The sequence below is a fragment of the Fukomys damarensis genome, unplaced genomic scaffold (genome assembly GCF_012274545.1).
Source record: "Fukomys damarensis isolate Sample0158 unplaced genomic scaffold, DMR_v1.0_HiC HiC_scaffold_20, whole genome shotgun sequence".
Classification (NCBI taxonomy): domain Eukaryota; kingdom Metazoa; phylum Chordata; class Mammalia; order Rodentia; family Bathyergidae; genus Fukomys; species Fukomys damarensis.
The window spans coordinates 5,794,452-5,814,114 of record NW_022900932.1 but is presented as its reverse complement, the minus strand read 5'-3'; the positions used below and the strand labels follow the sequence as shown (position 1 = coordinate 5,814,114).

The 19,663-nt window shown below is 40.5% G+C and overlaps 1 protein-coding gene across 1 annotated transcript in view; it reads right to left on the bottom strand.

Moving 5' to 3' along the window:
• Dnah8 (dynein axonemal heavy chain 8) overlaps window positions 1–15,132 on the bottom strand; it is a 258,133-nt gene extending 243,001 nt beyond the window's left edge. The window contains 5 exon segments of the mRNA XM_010638857.1: window positions 4,029–4,180; window positions 6,922–7,006; window positions 11,409–11,543; window positions 11,651–12,037; window positions 14,872–15,132. Of these exon segments, the coding sequence (XP_010637159.1) occupies window positions 4,029–4,180; window positions 6,922–7,006; window positions 11,409–11,543; window positions 11,651–11,992 (714 nt within the window). The 5' untranslated portion in view covers window positions 11,993–12,037; window positions 14,872–15,132.
• Between the last annotated feature and the right edge of the window lie 4,531 nt (window positions 15,133–19,663).

Below are 19,663 nucleotides of genomic sequence, written 5' to 3'. Positions count from 1 at the left end.
AGGAAAAAAATATGAGAAACTGAAAAAATGGAAATAAAGTGTTTGTAAATGGGGAGGGGAGGAGGGGGTGAAGGGAGGGCAGGGCCAAGGGGAAAAAATGAGAATCAAGACCTATTATGTAAAGGTACAGAATCCCAATGATGAACGAAACTGTACTGTATACCTAGATTGTACCAATAAACTCAATTTTAAAAAAAAGAATACATAAAGAATCAAGAAAAAAATTAGAGCTCTTAAAACAAAAGACCCAATCAAAAAACAGGCAACTAAAATTCTCAGAAGTACAAATTGCCAATAAATACATGACAAAATGATCATCATCACTGGCCATCAGAGAAAAGCAAATTAAAACAGACACTATCTTACTCCAGAAAGAATGGCTACCAAAAATATCTAATAACAAATGCTGTTGAGGATGTGTGGAAAAAGGAACTCTACTCCATTATTGGTAAGAATATAAACTAGTACAACTGTTATGGAAATCATTATGGAGATTTCTCAAAAAAAGTAATTATAGAAATTCTATTTGACCTAGCTATCCCTTTTCTGGGTATCTTCACAAAAAGAGTTAAAATCATATTACAGGAACACATGCATACTTTGGTTTATAGGAGCACAATTTATACTAGTTAGATCTTGAGAACAGTGTATGTGTCCACCAACAAATGAACAGAAAGGAAAATGTGGCATTTATACACAAATGAGTACTACACTTCCATAAAGAAAGACGACTTGAGAGCCAGGGATTTAGCTCAGTGGTTCTGCTGACTGCCTAGTAAGCACAAGGACCTGAGTTTGATCCCCGGTACCAAAAAAAAAAAAGAAGGATGACTTGAGGCATTCATAGGTAACCATTGGATGTAACTTGAGAACATAATGTTAAGAAAAATAAAACACAGCAGCTCAATTTCCCATAGTTTCTCATATAAAAAACATACACATTATATATATATATATATATATATATATATATATATATACACACACACATATATACATATGAATAAAGAACAAAATAGAAAAGAGAGAAATAGGAAGTAGGGAGAAGTTCAAATACTTCCCCAAATTACAAATTCCATTGTTTTAAAAATATTTCAACATACATGCCAATTGGTTTCTTTTATACTAGTAGTCTACTAGTCTCCGTTCATTGAAAAGAAAGTTGTGTTATTATCTGTTTCTTTTTTGCAATAATCTTTTTTTCTTTTCTTTTTTCTTTTTTTTTTTTTGTACTGGGGCTCGAACTAGGGATCTTGCGCCTGTAAGGTAGGCAGTGGAACGAACCACTGAGCTAAATCCTGAACCCTGTAATAATCTTTTTGATTTAAGTCTTGTACTCTACTTGGAAGATAATGATAGCATAATAACTATTGTTATTTGATTATGAAATTTTGTTTTACCTTTTCATTTTTAAAAGAACAGGAAAAAAATAAATTTTTTAAATCACAAAAACCAAAAGTCTATCATCCATTAGTTTGACAACTCAATTAATACAATTTAAGAGACAGAGAACTCCCAAGATAATAAATTAAGGAAGAAAGTGTGGTTGGGGCCACTGAAGATTGGTTGTTTGTTTTTTCATTGTGTGTATGTGTGTGTGTGGCTGCCTTGGTTTGAATATGGGTTATGTCATCTGAAAATTCTGTATGTTAAGGGCTAGATCCCCAGTGCAAGTAAGAGGTGGATCCTTACTGGGATGTCCTTGATGATGGTGGATATGACGTTAAAAGGGATTGTGAGACACTACCCATTCTTGTCCCTCTCCTCTGCTTGATTCCAGATATGACTGTCCATTCTAACACATGCTCTGCCATTGCCACCCTGTGCCCTCACCAGTGACCAAAGCCAATGGGGCTGGCCTAATCCTGGAGTTGAACCTCTAAAACTGTGAGATAAGTTAACCTCTTCTTTATAAACTAGCTGCCTTGGGTACTTTGTGTTAGCAATACAAAACTAATAGTGTCAAAGCCAGGTGTGGTGGTACACACCTGTAATACCAGCACTTGGGGGGCTAAGTCAGGAGGATCGCTGTGAGTTCGAGACCAGCCTGGGCTACAAAGTGAGTTCCAGGTCAGTCTCAACTACACAGTGAGACCCTGTCTCAAAAAAACAAAAGAAAGCAAAACTAATACAGTGTCAACGAAGAATACAATGGCTCCAGAAGCAGTCTGGTACCTCTGTGTTAACGTGGTCTGTGTTAACGTGTCGGCAGTATTTCCTACCCGTGCTTTGGTACCATCCATCAAATATCAACATGGCTGAAAGGGCAAATAGCATCTTAGTATTATGATGAAAATCGGTTTGTCTTGACAGAGCCCCGGAAAGCCTCTGCATTCCACTTTCAGAACCTTTGGCATGCCATATGTCCAATAGCCATGATGATGCAAACAATTATTTAGCTGAGTGGAACAGAATACAACTATGTTGCAAAGGATGGAGGGTTAGGAAAATAAAGGGGAGGGACAGAAGGTTAAAATAAAAGCAAGGCCTCATGTAGAGAAAAGTTCATAGATAACATCTAAATTGGAAAAGGGAACAATCATAACAAATTATTTCGAGTGGAGGTAAAGAATCTTCTAAAAGAACAACTGCTTCTACCAAGTGGTATAGAAGACAATTTTTCAAAACTAGGCTTAGAGTTATTCACTTTTGAATATTCCCTACTTTTCCAGAGTAGCCATCTTTCATGTCTTTCTCTCTTCGTTTTTCCCCTCTCTTCAAATAAATTTTATTTTATTAAAAAAAAAATAAACTAGGTCTAAAGAATTTCTTCCTCCTTTAAATTATGTGTATCTATAACTACAATAAAACAAAAACTAACAAGAAAAAAGGATTAAGTCATGGACAAAATGAAGAGAGAATTAGTGAAATGGAAGATAGATTGAAGGAATGTCCAAACACAGAGATATAGGGTGAAACTACAAGACTTCAAAGACAAAGAAAAAAACCAAGCAGAAACAAAAAGGACAGAATACCTATGAAGGACACGCACTAGAAAAAGCCTCGTCAGCCATAAAAGATGCAATGAAATATTTACAAGGAGTAGGAGAAAATAGCTGCCAACTTAAAATCCTACTCAAGCTAAGTAATCTTCAAGCAATCCTTTCTTACAAACAGAAAAGAAGCTAAATTAGAGTGGATTTCAGTTATTGCTTCCATTATAAAATGTATTAAGGTGCTCTAAGGCTAATAAAACAAACTAGTGCCCTCATATGCCAATATAATAAGAATTTATTGTGGAGCATGGTGATGCATGCCTGTCATCCCAGCATTGGGAGACTGAGGCGGGAGACTGCCATGAGTTCAAGGCCAGCCAGGGGGATGGGGAGGTAGGCTACATAGTGAGTTCAAGTCTGGCCTGAATGCCATGTCAAAAAGCAAAAAGTAAAATAGAATGTATTTATATTATCACTTAAAGATCTCACAACAATCTTGCAAGGTAGGTATTATTATTCTCAATTTAAGAATGTCCTAAGGATGACCCAAGTCTTTTTTTTTTTCCCAAGTCTTAGAAAAGATAATCAACATGCAAGAGGGAACACACTACTACTTAGCAATAAAGCTACAGGTAAATTTGACTCTGACTAAAATTCTTGCTTTCTCCATCCTGCCTTCCCAGAATTACATTAGCAATGTACTGGATCCAGGGCAACTTTTTCTTCGGCTTACAAAACTATGAAAATATAACTAGGAGTTAAAATATTGAGGGAAGAAGAGGTTAAGTAATATAACAAACACTTAAAATGGTACAAACAGAATTGCATGGGTTCCTAGTGATTGGAAGAACAAAATTATTTCTACACCATCTAGAAGAAATGGAATTCTCATGAATTTTAAAAGGTAGTTTCTAAAGGATAAATATAGCTAAGCTTTATTTAGATAATATCTTATTGTATTTGAATATATGAATACATTATTTTCTTAGAACCTAATTAAAGCTGATACACTGAAAAGGAGAGCAAAGTAAAGTGAAAGTTGACTATGAAAAGACATCAATGCTTAAATATTTGGGAAAAAATTGAGCATACCTCATGAATGGTTTTAGCATTTATAGGAACATCATTACGACAGCGAACAAAAAATATACACAATCCTTTTAGTTTCTCTGGGGCAGCATTATCTATATACAATCTCATCATTTTTGCTCCTTTGCCTGCTCCATGAATAATTCGACCACATTCTAAAAGCAAAAGTCAAGAAGTTAGCTTATGACCACATAACTGATCAGATGTGATAAATTACAGCTGCTGTTATACCATTGTTCGGTGTTTTACTCTGTTTTTGACATGATTGCACAATACACTGTTCTGCCTACCAAAAGATGTCAATAATTTCCTTCTTTTTTTTTCCCAATACTTGGGTCTGAATAGGGGCCTTTGCAATGAGCTACATCCTTAGCCCTATTTTATCTTTTACTTTGGGACAGTCATTAAATTGCCCAAGATGAGCTCAAATTTGTGATCCCAGCACTCTGCGAGGCTGAGGCAAAAGGATCGCCAGCTCCAGCCCAGCCTGTGCAACTTAGCAACTCGGCAAGACTTTGTTTCAATATAAAAATAAATAAATAAACATAAATAAGACTGGGGATGTAGCTAAGTGTGAAGGCTCTAGGCTCAATTCATAGTGCCAAAAAAAGGTTGGGGGGAGAAATACTCACATTTAACAAACCTTCAGATGCGACAAAAACAATGACTAAAAATATTGGGCCAGAGGTTTGGCTCAGTGGTGCTACCGCCTGCCTCATAAGCGCAAGGGCCTGAGTTTTATACCCGGTACCAAGAAAACAACAGCAACAACAAAAAAATCTACTTTTTCTTCCAGCACTTCCCTGTTTAAGAATTCTTCCTAATATTTTTCCTAATCTACATAGATTTAGCTTCAATGATATTTATACAAGGCATTGTTCCAAGGAGCAAAAAGTTGTAAACAACCTAAACTGTAACAGATCACTTTTGAAAAGTTTACTTATATCAGCCTAAGGAAATACAATACAACTGCTAAAAACTTAATTATAGAAATGCATTTATTGACATGGAGAGGTCAGTATTATCAAATTTTAAGTCACTGTAAAATAACATGTAGCGTTGACCCCATTTTTATAAAATATGTATCTATACCAGAAGAATTATAAAAAGATATTCATCAAGGAGTTAACAGCACTTTCTTCACTTGAACCTGCAGATAGTTTTTATTTTTCCTTCTAACTGTAATTTTTATCTTTCTGTAATTTTCAGCTATTATTTTCATTTTTAACAAGTTATAAAATATGGCCACACCATACTCTCCCCGTAACAATTGTAAAAAAAAGGAAATTCACCAAGTGGACCTAATTAGTAATTATGAGTCCTACATTTTGTTGAAGAAGCAAGGCTTAGGGTTATCTCTAAGAATCTGAGAAGGACTGATTCCAGGACCCCCAAGGATACTAAAATCCACAGATGCTCAAGTCCCTTATATAAATTAGTGTAGCATTTGCATATAACCTTCCCACAACCTCTCCTTAAATCATCTCAACATCACTTATAATACCTAACACAATGTAAACAGTATGTAAGTAACTGTCACTCTGTATTATTTAAAGAACGATGAACAGGAAAAGTCTGTTGCCCCATCAGTTGAAACACAAACATGGGGAGCAGACATCACATACACTAAACAATTGGAGAAAAGCAGAATATCATAGCTGACTGCCATATTTGCAGTGCAGACCTTAAATGAAACAAGAATGTGGACAATCGTGGCGGAAAAGGGTTGGAATACTCTGGGAAAGCCGTGCAGAAAGAAAACGCATGAGGTGATCTGAAGGAAGGATAGAGAAAGTAATGGCAATTTGAGAGTTGGAAGAGTAGGAGGAAGGAGACAGAAATGAGTCTGCTACAGATGGAAAACAACGAAGAGGACAGTTTAAGCAGGATGTGGTCACTCACACACCTGTAATCCCATTACTCTGGGAGACTGAGGCAGGAAGATCACAATTTCAAGCCCAGCCCAGACAATTTAGCGAAACATGGAGATCTTGCCTCAAATTTTTTAAAAATGTAAAAAGGGCTCAGGGATGTAGCTTAGTGCAAAGGCCCTGGGTTCAAATCCCAGGAACAAAAGTGGTGGGGTACAAGGGGCATTTTAAAGGAAGAAACAAATTCATCCTTCAAACAGATCAGACTAGACACGAGCAATGAGCGTCCAGATGACAGTGGGCTTTGGTTGACGGAGGGAGGGAATTAGACTCAATCCAGTAAAGAGCAGGACAATAAAAGATTTACTTGGCAGAAATCAGTAGTGTGAACTTCTGAGAGAGAATGTGAGAACTGAAATAACACTTTTGGTCTGGAATGGTACCATAGGCTGAGCCTGGGGAAGCAGAAGAGGAAAGTGAGATAGAACTCACAAGAGGGCCACGCTGAGGGGCCAGAACTGAGAAGCTAAGTCCTCTGCCACCAACAAGGCAGCCCCCACACCTAGTTATCGAAACAAAGAACTAGCAATAAGGTTGCGTGTTTACTGTACGAAGAGGCCAGCTTAAGCATAATAGGAACAGCAGGGAAAGCTACATATTCCAACTGACAGCTGAGCAGTCACAAGATGCTGAGCCAGGACCACCACAGGCAGCTGCTTCTGGCTCCATCTATTCCAGGGAAAATGCAATGATATGCTATGAAAATGTGTGCTCTGACAGACGCCAATGATTTCTGCAACGATATTTCTATTTCTCCTTACGTCATTACAGTGACATCTGAAATATACATTTTTCCAGGAAAGGTGCTGTTCTTAAGATTAAGATTCTACTTTTTCTTTTCACATAAGCATATGGTAAACTTTTCTTTATAAAATAGAAGACTGTGTCGGAATAAGAGAAAAACAATGCTGCACTCTAGCTTCATTGACCAGTTACCAGCACAGTGCGTTCCAAACCATTCTTACCAAGGCCGGGCACATCTCCTTCCTGATACAAAAATTTCAAAGTCTTACAACCATCTTTCTCAAAAAAGTGGGTAAATGCTTCCAACTGTTAAATAAAAGAGAGAGTGACAGTCAATCAAAGAGATAGGGAATTACAATAAAAGAAACCAACCCCTGTGCTAGGCAGTTCACATACCTTAGTAATCATCATGTTGTAGAAATGAAGAAAATAAGGCTGGAGCCGAAGGACTTCCTTGAAGGTACACAGAGACAGGTACACCAGAAGCAAGATTAGAATCTAAGCTAATCCAACGCAATGCTACCCTGGAATTAAAGTCAATTCTATTTTTCTCTCTCTCTCTCTCTCTCTCTCTCTCTCTCTCTCTCTCGCTCTCTCTTTTTAGAGGCAAGATCTCAGAATGTTTCCCTGGCTGGCCCCAAACTCCTGAGTTCAAGTGACCTTTCTGCCCTCCTCAGTGGGTGGGACTATTGTTGTGTGCCACTGAGGCTTGCTGATGACTCTTATTTTTGAACCTACAGTAATGACCTTCTTGACCAGCCATATACTTGACCCTAACTCAAACAATAACATAGGAAAAGATTGGTAAATCCAGCTGGGAGCAAATGTAAGGACATATTATTGAGAAAAAGTATTCTTAAAAGCTGACTGGGACAAATAGAAAACTTGTCTTACTATTTTGTTTGCCAATTATTCTAGCAATTAAGCTTTCAGTGATTGTAATTTGACACATACTATAGCCAACTAATATAAAAGCAAATTATTATAATGACATTCTTCTGTATTTATTGTTCTTCTGTATTTTTATTCAATTAGGAGCCAGTGTGACATCTTATTAAGCAGAAAACCAACATGGTCACATAAGCAAAAGCCTACAAACGTAGGAAATTCAAAGTTAGTAAACACACTTCACTTTGTCTTGCTTGTTCCAATGAGATATCGGTCTTTCTCTCTCTCTCTCTCTCTCTCTCTCTCTCTGTCTCGGGCTGTGAGAGTTTCTCTTTACTTACTGATCACTTGGGACAGGTATCACAGGTGTAACCAAGCCATCCACCTTAGAACAATGGCTCTCAGACTTTAAGATAATCATAGAGGAGTGGACCTCACACAAATTATACAATCTCTCTACCCTGGAGCTACGTCCTTGGATATACACACAGGGTTTTTTAAAAACACAAAATGCTAGGCACGAGAATTTGCATTTCTAAAAAGTTCTTGGTCACATTGACGCTGCTGGTCCTGAAGTGACATTTGAGAACCACTGTCCTGAGAGTTGAAACAGAGCCACTGAGATGTGCATAACCTTGGTCCTTAATTTTCTACTCTTCCATCTCCCACACAAACTTGACTCTCTTGCATACGTACAACCTAAAAGACACAAAAGCTGTCAGCACAGCTTTTCTTGCCCAGTTCCATCAGTACTTTCTTGCTGATCCTTTAGCTCTGAAAGCCTAAAAACACTCAAAAGTAGTGCACACAAAGCAGGCGTGGTGGCGCACACCTGTAATCCCAGCACTTGGGGGGCTGAGGCAGGAGGATCGCTGTGAGTTCGAGACCAGCCTGAACTACATAGTGAGTTCCAGGTCAGTCTCAACTACATAGTGAGACCCTGTCTCAAAAAAAAAAAAAAAAAAAAAGGAGTGCACACAACTGTGATTTAAAATAAAAAAACACATTAGAATATCAAATGCAATGAAGCCTAGCTTTTTAATACATTGTAGCCCTGAGACTATCAAAGGAGATGTTAGTGGCCAAAATTGTGACTGAAAATTAAAAATTCACTTATTTTAGGCATGCACACTTGTAGTTCCAGTTACTCAAGGGGCCAAAGTGATAAATGCATGTTCAAGGCTAGCCTGAGCAACACAATTAGAAGTCATGTCAAACAAATATATAAGTGAGTTTCACTCATATAACATCTTACAAATAGTTCATCTGGCCCTCACTACAAGTCTGAACTAGGAAAGGTAGAATCATAATCCTCCCTCATGGAAGAGAAAAGCTAAAAAGAATTTAAGTGAAGGACTCAAAGGTATCCAACCACAGAATAGAGTAGACTCTAGCCTTGGACTACCAGATCTTTGCTCTTTTCACAGAACCATACTGCTACTACTTTGAATTTGGAAAATATTTCCAAGTGAGCCAGCCAAGTGATATCTTGGGCAGTACTGAGTAAGGAGACCAGTAATACATATATATATTTTTTGTTGTTGTTTTGTTTTGAGACTCAGGGTCTCATTATATAGTTGAGGCTGACCTGGAACTCACTATGTAGCCCAGGCAACTCACTATGTAGCCCAGGCTGGTCTCGAACTCACAGCGATCCTCCTCCCTCAGCCTCCCAAGTGCTGGGATTACAGGCGTGCGCCACCACGTCCGGCTTAGGAGACCAGTAATATTGAAAGGGGCAAAAGCATCAATGCCAATGTCATAGGAGTGTCTGGATGGGTCAGGTCCTGGCAAGAACAGGTATCAAATCACACATAAAGGGGGTTTTGAGACATTTTCTATTAAGAAGCCAGAGCAGAGGCCAGAACAGCATTAAGGAAAACTATGGCACTAGCAGCAATGACAGGACTACCAACTAAGGAAAATCATTACCATCCCAAGGCCTGAAAGAATGCAAGAGGGAGGAATGGTATAACTGGAACCAGTCTGAGAATTGTCTGCAGAGGGACCACTCAACAAGAAGTGTAGCTTGGGGTGAAGGTGGATAACCATGGCCAGAAACATGGTCAAGCGAGCAGCCATCAGCTTTCTCTCCCTTGTCTCCCCTTCCGCACACCAATCTGCTGGTGCCTCTCAAGTGTCTGAACCAAGTGGAAGCCAGAAAGCAAGAGAACCCAGGTGACAGATTCCACAGAGCTTGGTTTCCTGGACTACAGAACAGGGTGGAGACAACAGGACAAATGGATCTTGTGGCAAATATGTTACATCACACTCTCTGCTGTCCATCTTTTTATGGTGCCTTTACTGAGAAGCTTTCACCCTGGACTGCATGTCAGGTTTCATACCAAAGGAATACTTTTCCATATATCCAATTTCTAAACCATAACACATTAGGGCTGGACTGTAGCTCAGTGGTACGGCACATCCCTGGCCCCGGAAAATTTTTTTTAAGAGGAGATTGCTTAACCAAGCACAAGTGCCTGCATGACTGCACCGAACACACGCCACAGAAACCTGTACTGACCGCAGTGGTACATTTCAGCAAGTAACTTCAGCAACTTAGGAAACTACACCTTATTTCCAGTTGCTTGCTATGCATATCTTGTTTTATGTCTATTTCAACCATCCTCCATCCTGGGCCATTAAAATAGCTTCCAGCTAGTGGTGTCTTTACATCAATCATGTCACTGCTACAACCACAAAGTAAGGGAGCAGGAAAATGAGCAATCTCCTTCCTATTTTCCAGGCAACTGCCAGAACACATTTTTATAAAAGTCTCAGAAAAAATGAAGGGCAGCCAACTTTCCAGAACCAGGCAATATTGCATCAAGCAAGGGAGAAGCTCTTTTACGCACCAATTCATGAAATCCTGGCTCCTTGAGCAAGTTGGAGTTTTTCTGCCCAAGTTTGGTAGCCATTGTAAAAGCAGGTGGCCACTATAAAAAGTGGTATGTAAACACACCGCCCCATGGTGGTGAAACTCACTGCAACTCCACTCCACCTCAGCTCTCACTAGCATTGGATGAGACAACTGGCCAACAGGACTCCCTGGTCTTGTAGGGATTTTAGCTTATTCTTTGCCTAAAGTTGAGAAAAACCCAAACAACTAGTGGTAGTTCCACTGAAAATCAATTTGGAACCAGAGCTATGAGAAAGAAAGCTATGACACAGTCTTATCTCTCACCGTAGTTAGGGTAAACATATAAATTTATCACCCAAATCTGGGACAGTCTTAAGCATAAAAGGAGGCATGGTTAATAAGTACATATAATCCAGAACTGTCCATAGCATCTTGAGACATATAGTAATACAATCTGTAATTGCCTCTTTGTTTTCTATTATACTTATATAGTGCCCTACATCATATTTGTTTTTTATACATAAAAAAATTAAAAAGTGATATGCATGGGATTCATCTAAACATGTAAAATATTACTCTATCTGGGCTTGACTACTACTCTGTCTTCTGAAGTCAATTTTAGAATTTTAGCCCAATTCTAATAACTCACTCTTCTCTTCCTCCACAAATAGGAGAGCTGACTAAACCCCTTCAACTGACTATAATTGTATCAAATAAAGCTACCTTGTCAGTAAAAACACCAATCTTTTCTTTTGAAATGTTTTGTGGTTCATGACACTGAAACCAGTTTCTTAAATCCATCACTTCTTAAAGTGCAACTGAAAAATAATGAAGAGATATGGGGCACAGTCAGCCCAGTGTTTGGGTACATGCTTAGAATTCTTGAGGCCCTGTGTTCAACCCTCAGCATCAAAAAAAAATTATTATCGTTATCATTATTATACAAAGATTTAAACTTACAGATGGACAATCCAAAATTAACTCTTCAAGAGCTGGTAGGTCCAGGCCCAGCTTTTCTGCTAGAATTTCAAATATATATTTGTACGCTGGGTCAATTTTCATTTTTCGGTTTTCTCTTGCCTCTCTAAATCTGGCCTAAAGAACGAAACCACATTTTAAAAAATTGTAATTATGAAGAAAGCACGGGCAAAATATTTCACTTAAAAACACTGTACATGAAAAACATCTTTGTAAAAGCAAACCTGCTTCTCTTTCAGAGTTTCCTGTAGGTTCGGAATGCCACTCATACTTCGGCGGTATTTGGAGGACCGCCGGGAAGACTCGGAGAGCACTTCAGAAAGCACGGACTGCACGGGTCGTGGTGCCATCTTAGGGCGAACCCTAGGATCCTTGGCTTCGAGATCCTCTTCGTCGTCAGGAATGAGCGACCGATAGTCAGTCAGGGAAGGCACAGCGCTCCCTGCAGGAAGAGGAACAACCTCTTCCGCAGGCTCCGCCTCCTCCGCAGGGGGCGGGGCTGTCTCTTCCGCTGAGGCGGGAGCTTCTCCCGCGGGAGCAGGTGGGCCGCCTTCTTCTGCACTCATGATTTCCCTCCTTTCCTCCTCCGGAGTACCTTAAAACTCCAAAACCTAGGGTTATAAAATATTTTCTTTTAAAAATGTACAAGCAGCCGGGGATTGAGCTCAGAGGTTCTGTCACCTGCCTTGCAAGCATGAGGTCCTGAGTTCGATCCCCAGGACCAAAATAATAAAATAAAAAAGGTGTACAAGCAGTTGGATATGCTGTATTTGTATTCTTCCCCTTGAAGGAAGGCATGGAACAAAGTCACCCGCTTCTCCCTTAAGGGTATTATCCGATGAAGATACTTTTACCAGACACGCCTTCCAGCCTGGTAAAAAGGACCTAGAAAGCAAAGAGGACCGACCTTTCCCTTTTTCCCTAACAGCCATGGAGGTTTCATGGTGCCTAGTATCTCTCTGCGGAGCACTCAAAAAAAGTTGTGTGTTAACAACAAAGATTGGGGGGCTGAGGATTTAGCTCAGTGGCACCGCACCTGCCTGGCCAGCACAAGGTCCTGAGTTGGATCCTCAGTACAACAACAACAACAAAAAAAAAAGATTGGGGAGGCACCTGGAGTTGTTGCTGATGTTCCCCAGGGTGCTATTAACCCTGATGGGCCGTGATTAGCAATACAGTTCCTCCTGCAGTGATCTTACTTCCTAATCCTGATCTTTTTCTCTGACTGCAGTGGGAGCTGAAGGAGTGGCTAGAATCCACTGGAATCTACAACCCTAAGAACTATAATACAAGAGCTCTGAGGAGCTGTGGCACTGGTGTACAAGATTCACCGACACTGAAAGGTCAGGAGCCACTAACCTCAAGTGAGCAGCCTTTTGCCAATTTGAGATTTCTATCCAAATTGGACAAAAGAACCATCAGCTGGTCTGTAACAACAGTAACCACGGCAACTGACAGGAAGGTACCTGTCTTTGGGTGGTTTAGGGCTGAAAAAAAAAAAATCCAGATCCATTGCATCAGAGGCCAGAGTAGAAATCATGAACAAGATACAGACAAAAGACCCCAAGCAAAGAACTACATGGTCTTGAAATGTGCCTTGCTTCAAGGAAGTCTGTGATAGAATACACTTTATCAATCAGATACCTAACAGTCAAGCTTGAGGAGCATTATCAAAACCCATAAAACCAAAAACATCATCTTAGCAGTCAAACACAAAGCCAGGAACAAAATTCATACTTAAATGAGACTGTGAAAAATCAATGAAGCAATGTTACAATATAAAGTATAAATACAATCTGTCCAATCACAAAAGCTCCAGTTTTGAAGAGTAGAAGTTATCACAAGCATATAAATGGAAAAATTAAAGGACACTCAGGGGAGCGAGCGAAAATGTCAGCTAGAGACAAAAATCATATTGTAGGACAACAGTGAAGACTCCATCAAAATGAGTTTTCAGGATATGGTTAAAACCTAGAAACCAGAATAATAGTAAATTCTGGGAGAACAAAAGAATAAATTCCCAAGCAGATGAGAAGTTGGAGAATGAGGGTTTCGCAGTAATTTACAGGAAGATACTGGTGCAAACCTGGCCTAAGATGAAGCTTCTTATGATAGGACACCAGCAGATATGACACAGATACAATGTGTCTCTGTTTGTGGTTCTGCCACCTGCCTGGCAAGCACAAGGACCCGAGTTTGATCCCTGGTATAAAAAAACAAACAAACAGACAAACAAACAGTCTGCAGTGGGGTCTTTGTCTTTTTAAATTTCCCTTCTCTCCATGTCTTTTATTAATTCTGGGTCTTGCTTTTGATCCTTGACTCCAGTCTAATGTTTTTCTTCACACAAGAGCAAATCTGCTTGGAAAATAATCACGTGTCTGGGTTATTACTGGACATAAGGAAGAGCTACAGCATCCAAGAGCTTTGTGCACATTACATTTTGACCATTTGAACTGGCCTAGAAAAGTTGGTCATACAACCTATCACTGAGCAGGAAGTATGTTAGTGAAGTCATATCAATTGCCTGTCACTTTGCTCTGATGCCTGCTCCCAAATCCCGCAAAGCAATGCACTCTACTCAGTAAGAGAGTATTTTTTTTTTTCTTCTCAAAGTGATAGGTGTGATTGTCTGGTTTCAGAAACCAAAGCAAAAGTTATTTTAATTCCGGAATAATGGTGAATACATGTGCTGGTTGAGGTCAGTAGTGTCAGACAGATTCCTGCGTTCCTGGGACCTTGATATTTACTCTGGGAGGTAGAAAGCAGGACAAGGCCCTGGTCCTCAAAAAGTCTTGGGCTTACTTGGGAGATAAGGTGAGCTACAAGAATCAGTCAAGAGCATTAAATTACAAAGTTTGGCTGGAAAGGGAATTTATAAAAGAAGAAACTAGCTTAGACAAAATGGGATATTTCATATATGAGCAGTAATTGGCCTTGAATTGATAAAAGGAAGAAATAAGCGTAGACAAAATAGAGTACTTAATATCTGACCAGTAACTGGCCTAGAAGGATGAGTATGATGCAATAATAAGCAGCGATATCAATCTAAAGACAAAAGTAGGGCCAGGGATTTCGCTCAGTGGTTCTGCTGCCTGCCTCACAAGCGCAAGGGCCTGAGTTCAATTCCCGGTACCAAAAAATGAATTAACAAAGGGCCGAAGGACCTGGCAGGCAGAGAAACTTCTGGGGGGAAATCTTGGAGTCAGGTCTGAGGAAGAGTCAGAGAGGAGAGCTTTTACGTGGAAGGTGGGGATTGAGGATGCAAAAAGCATAGGGAAAGTGAGGGATTCAGGAGCAAGACCTTAGGACTGTAGCTGAATAGGGAAGGTAAAGGAACGGAAACAAGCCTGGAGAGATAGACATTTTGTTTGGAGAAAACGTGCGGGGGGGTGTCGTTTTTTAGTAGTGCTGGGGATTGAACGCTGGCACCCCAGCCGCTTACTTTTGAGTTCTTTAAAGGGAAAGTAGAGTGAAGTCACACGGACAGGGCCGGCGTTTCCTCTGGAGATGTGTAGCAAGGAGTCTGTTCGTTCCCTGGCTTGGCTCACAGAGGTGGGGAGCTGGATTACAAAGTAAACACCTGGCACCCAAAAGGGAGGAGGTGGGCCAGAGTCTGGCCGAAGGAGGCTCCTGGCCGCGCACTCCGCAACCTCAAACCACTCAGCCAGCGGCCAGAGCTGCTCCGGTCCGGCCTCCCAGAGCGGCCGTTGGGAGCCCGAGCCCTGCAGTCCCTGGCGCCTGCGCGGCTCCGAATCTCCCCACCCTCCCGGAGTCCCCAAAGAGTGCCCAGCCTGAGAAGTGAAACTTTGTTTAGGGGACCTCTCCGGGGTGGAAACTGAGGGACTTGGGAGGATACCAAGGTGCCTTGGAGGAATTGGCATGGAAACGTGCCAATATTCATGAAATGATGTTTTCAAGACAGCATGGTGGTGCACGCCTGTAATTCTAGCACTCTGGGGAAGTTGAGGTTAGCCTGGATTGCGTAGCCAGACTGAGAAAGGAAGGAGAAAGAGAGAGAGAAGATTAAGAGAAAGCAGGAGGAGAGGGGAGGGGGAAGGAGGAAAAGGAAGAAGAAAGAAAAGGAAAGAAAGGGGCTGGGAATTTAGTTCAGCGGTTCTGGTGCCTAAGGAAAGAAAGAAAGTTTTCTATGACCTTTACAACTTCTGAAGCTACTTAATGTTGCACTCGAGTGGTATAAATGCTTCCTGTTGAGTCACTTTGCTCCAATGAACTGACTGGAGAGAGTGAAGAAAATTGATTTCTTCTCGAACTCTTACCTCTTCCCTTTTCCAGTACAGTTGTTCTTTTCCTGTAACTCTCTGATGAAGTATCATGTTTTTAAGTAAGGTCAAACTTTGTAGCATGACGACTGGAAAATCTACCCTACTCCAGCTGTGAAAAACTTCAAGCCTTGCTTTTATTCTCCTTTTCCATAAAATCTTAAAGCTTCTGTCAGCCCCTTGGAGACAGCTCTTGAACTTCTTTACTCTTTTCTGTGTCTCCCATCATGGCCACGCTGATCAAAGTTCCTTTTCTGCCGTTCATCACTCCTTGTTTCTTTGACTGGCTTTGTAGGGTGGGTGGACAAGCATGGTCTGCTGGGACCCGTGGAGCCAGGGTCTTTGCCTTAAATCTCCAATAACACAATCTGAGCCGGAGCTGTTTCCTTAGTGTTCTGTAGACACATAAGCAGGTGGGAGCAACCACTACAGGACTAAGGCGCAACTGCTCACTTCCCAGGGGAGAGGAACTAGCTTGTTTATTGCTCCCTACAAAAGAAGCTGAGTCTAGGGCCAGGGATTTAGCTCAGTGGTTCTGCAGCCTGCCTTGCAAGCACAAAGTCCGGAGTTCCATCCAGGTACCAAAACAAAACAAAAAACAAAAGAATCTGAATCTTTAGCCCTTGGTTTCTTAGCTGCTACATAATCACTGCCCGGCTATGGGGGCCTCTGGTGTTGTTCACTATGGCTGAGGAATAGGGAAACTATATTCTCCCGCTCTCCATTTGAAACTCCTGCTATTTGTCGGGTTGTGAGTAATAAGCATCTCTTTCTTGTCCATTGGTCCCATTGTCTCACTTACGGACCCGTGGCAGGTTTTATTCTTGGCCATTTCTTGTCAGAGGTGCATATATGTTTTCTGATAAAGTAAGACACTAATTGTAGAGTATATATCTCTGAAAGAGCTTTAAATATACCCACCTACATGTCTTAACCAGCAAATTGCTCATGTGAAGGTGTATTCCGAAGAATCATACTAAACAGAGAATAATACTAAATAGAGCTTTTGTCCTAAAAATGTGGGTCAGTGTCTTAAATTGGTAGCAGCGCTGTGACAATAGTCACTGACTCTGGCAAAAAAATTAGGTTCATGGAACACCGCCAAGTGGCAGCACTCCTGAGGATGCCTGTAACTTAGGAAAGCTGCACCTTTGACAGAGTTCTTGAGGTTTAATAGAACATAAATCCCATGTAGCACATCTGTCACATTCAGTGCAAGACCTTAAGAAGTAAATGTCCCTGAAAATTCAATAGATCATAGCACAGTAGCACATGGAAATGGCTTAATCAATGCCAGTTGTTCGTAATAATAGTTTAGTATTAGTGTATATAGTGAAGAAAAAATACAGAACTCGTCATCAGGAAACCTGAGATTTAGTCCTGGGATTGTGTTAACCAATAAATAACTATAGTTGAATAACCTTTGGGTCGTGAAATTGCTCTGATCTTGGCTGTCCTCATTTAAAAAAGCAAAATGAAAAACATGAGATAACTTTTAAATTCCAAAAATCTATAACTCCATGATGACATTGGTTTCAAGCCTCATCAACTGAGCAAAGGATGCTACTATTGACAGAAATAAAAATGTCAAAACAACAGACTGGGAAAGTCTAGATATAGGGAATGTACAATTAAAGTGTAAATAAATGAATATTTATTATGTGTCTTAGTTGCTTTTCTAGTTGCTGAGACAAAATACTTGACACCCAAAGTTAAAGGAGGAAAGGTTTATTTCAGCTCACATTTTGTAGAGGTTTCAGTCTACAGGTGGCTGGCTCTGAGGCAGGTGCCATGGCAGAGAGGCGTCAGAGAGGAGAAATAGTCCATGGCAAGCAGACAGGAGACAGCAAAGCAGCAAGCAGCAGCAGCAGCAGCAGCAGCCTGCCTCTTCCTTTCTTTGGGGTGGGGGATTGAACTCCGGCCCACCGAGCCAAACCCCTGGGCCCCTGCCTCTTCCTTTTTTTTTCTCTTTTTTTGGTACAAGGGATGGAACTCAGGACCTTGTGCTTACCAAGCAGTGCTATGCCACTGAGCTAAATCCCCAGCCCTGCCTCTTCCTTTTATCCCATCCTGGCTACCAGCCTTTTGGGTGGTCTCAACCACACCTAATGTGGGCCTTCTCATTACCATATCCATACCATACCCAGAACTATACTAAACCAGTCAGTGGACTAATCTAGTAATCACACATCCTTAATTACAGCATTACTCCCTTCATCCCAGTATCACATGCCCTAGATCCAGCCACCTCTGAAAAGTTCCACCTATGACTGCGTGAGGCTTTGGGGGACATCTAGACACAAGCTGTAACATTATGCTCTACCTTTCCTAACATGGTTATCATGTAACAACTGAAGTAGCCAGCATTCAAGCAAAGTATATATAAATGTAACTATTCAGGGCTCATTCCTTCAAGCTTTTTCTCTAGGACAGTGGTGGTAAACCTTTGGGACCTAGTGCTTAAACTGCAACCCAAAACTTATGGCAAAATGTCAACCCTGCAGTTAAACTGCAGCAATTGATGCTTTGCTGCTGGTGCAATTTGAGTGCAGACAGAGAGGGCTCTGTGTGTCTGCTGCCTCACACATCCATAGGTTCACCACTACTGTTGTAGGATTACCACTTTGTGGTGACAACAGCACATTTACATTCTGCTTAGTTGTTCATTTGATTAAAGAAAAAAAAGCCAATGCAAAACACTCAACTGGAATCTAGGCGATTAATAAAATGGATGTCCATTAAGGAAAATAATTTTAGTCATAGAAGTATTTTTGAGAGAGAACACTTCAATAGCAAAAATGCTACGAAATGTCACAATGTAAGATAACTTCTGCCCTTTGCTCTGTCTGGTTCAGAATCAACAGGCACCAGAGGCCACTAGTCTCCCTCAAAAGTTTTGTAAGTGAATAAACTGTAATAATACATAAGATCCTAATAAGATTACTGACATTGTGGAATGGGAAGAAAGGGGCTAAACGTGTAGAGAAGGTGGGATGGGTAGGGGAAGGGTAAAAAGGAAAAAGAAAAAAATGTGAGATAATGAAAAGATGGAAATAAAGTGTAGATGGGGAGGAAAAGAGGGAGAGAAGGGTGGACAGGGACAAGGTGAAAAAATGAGAACCAAGACCTGTCATGTAGAGGTACAAGATCCCAACAATAAATGCAACTGTACTGTATACCTAAAATGTACCAATAAACTCAATTAAAGCTGAAAAAAAAGTTTTGTAAATGAAAAGAACCACTGTTAGCTTTGCTGACCAGACACGCCCCCTTCTCCTGGGCTAGAACAGATAACTAGATGAATTTTAAAGGTAACCTCCCCTACCAAAGAAGTGCTACGTCAGAGTTGAAATTCAACAGCCTCCCCACCATGTTTTAAATATCACCAATGTGAACTGTGGAAATGCAATGTAACCGCCTAAATGAGATCAAGGCTGTAAAACCCTATAAAAGGAGTTGTATAGCTTCTGTACTATCGACCCTAGTCAATGAGTGAACTTTTGATATTTTATTTCCATTCTGCTGCCTCTCTGTGTGACACTTGCCAATTCTTTCCGTGACATTTTAAATATAATGAGTAGATTTTTCTAAATTCAATTTTTACTAACAAAACTGGGAAAAAATATATATATACCCAAGTCTTACTTTCTAGTACTTATGAACATGATCATATTTGGAAATAGTCTTCATAGATGCAATTTAGTTAAGGACCTCAAGATGAGACTACTGTAATCTAGGATAGGTCCTAAATTTTATGACTTGTATCCTTATAATAGAAAAAGGAGGGATCGTACAGACACAGAATTATTGGGAAACAATGCATGTGAAGATAGAAGCAGAGAATAGATGTTATATGGGTCCCTGGGCCCTTCCTCTCTGGTCCCCCCACCCTTTCATCCATGCAATGAGTTGGGGGAGTGTGGCCTTTACCATGTATTTCCAAAATGATGTTTC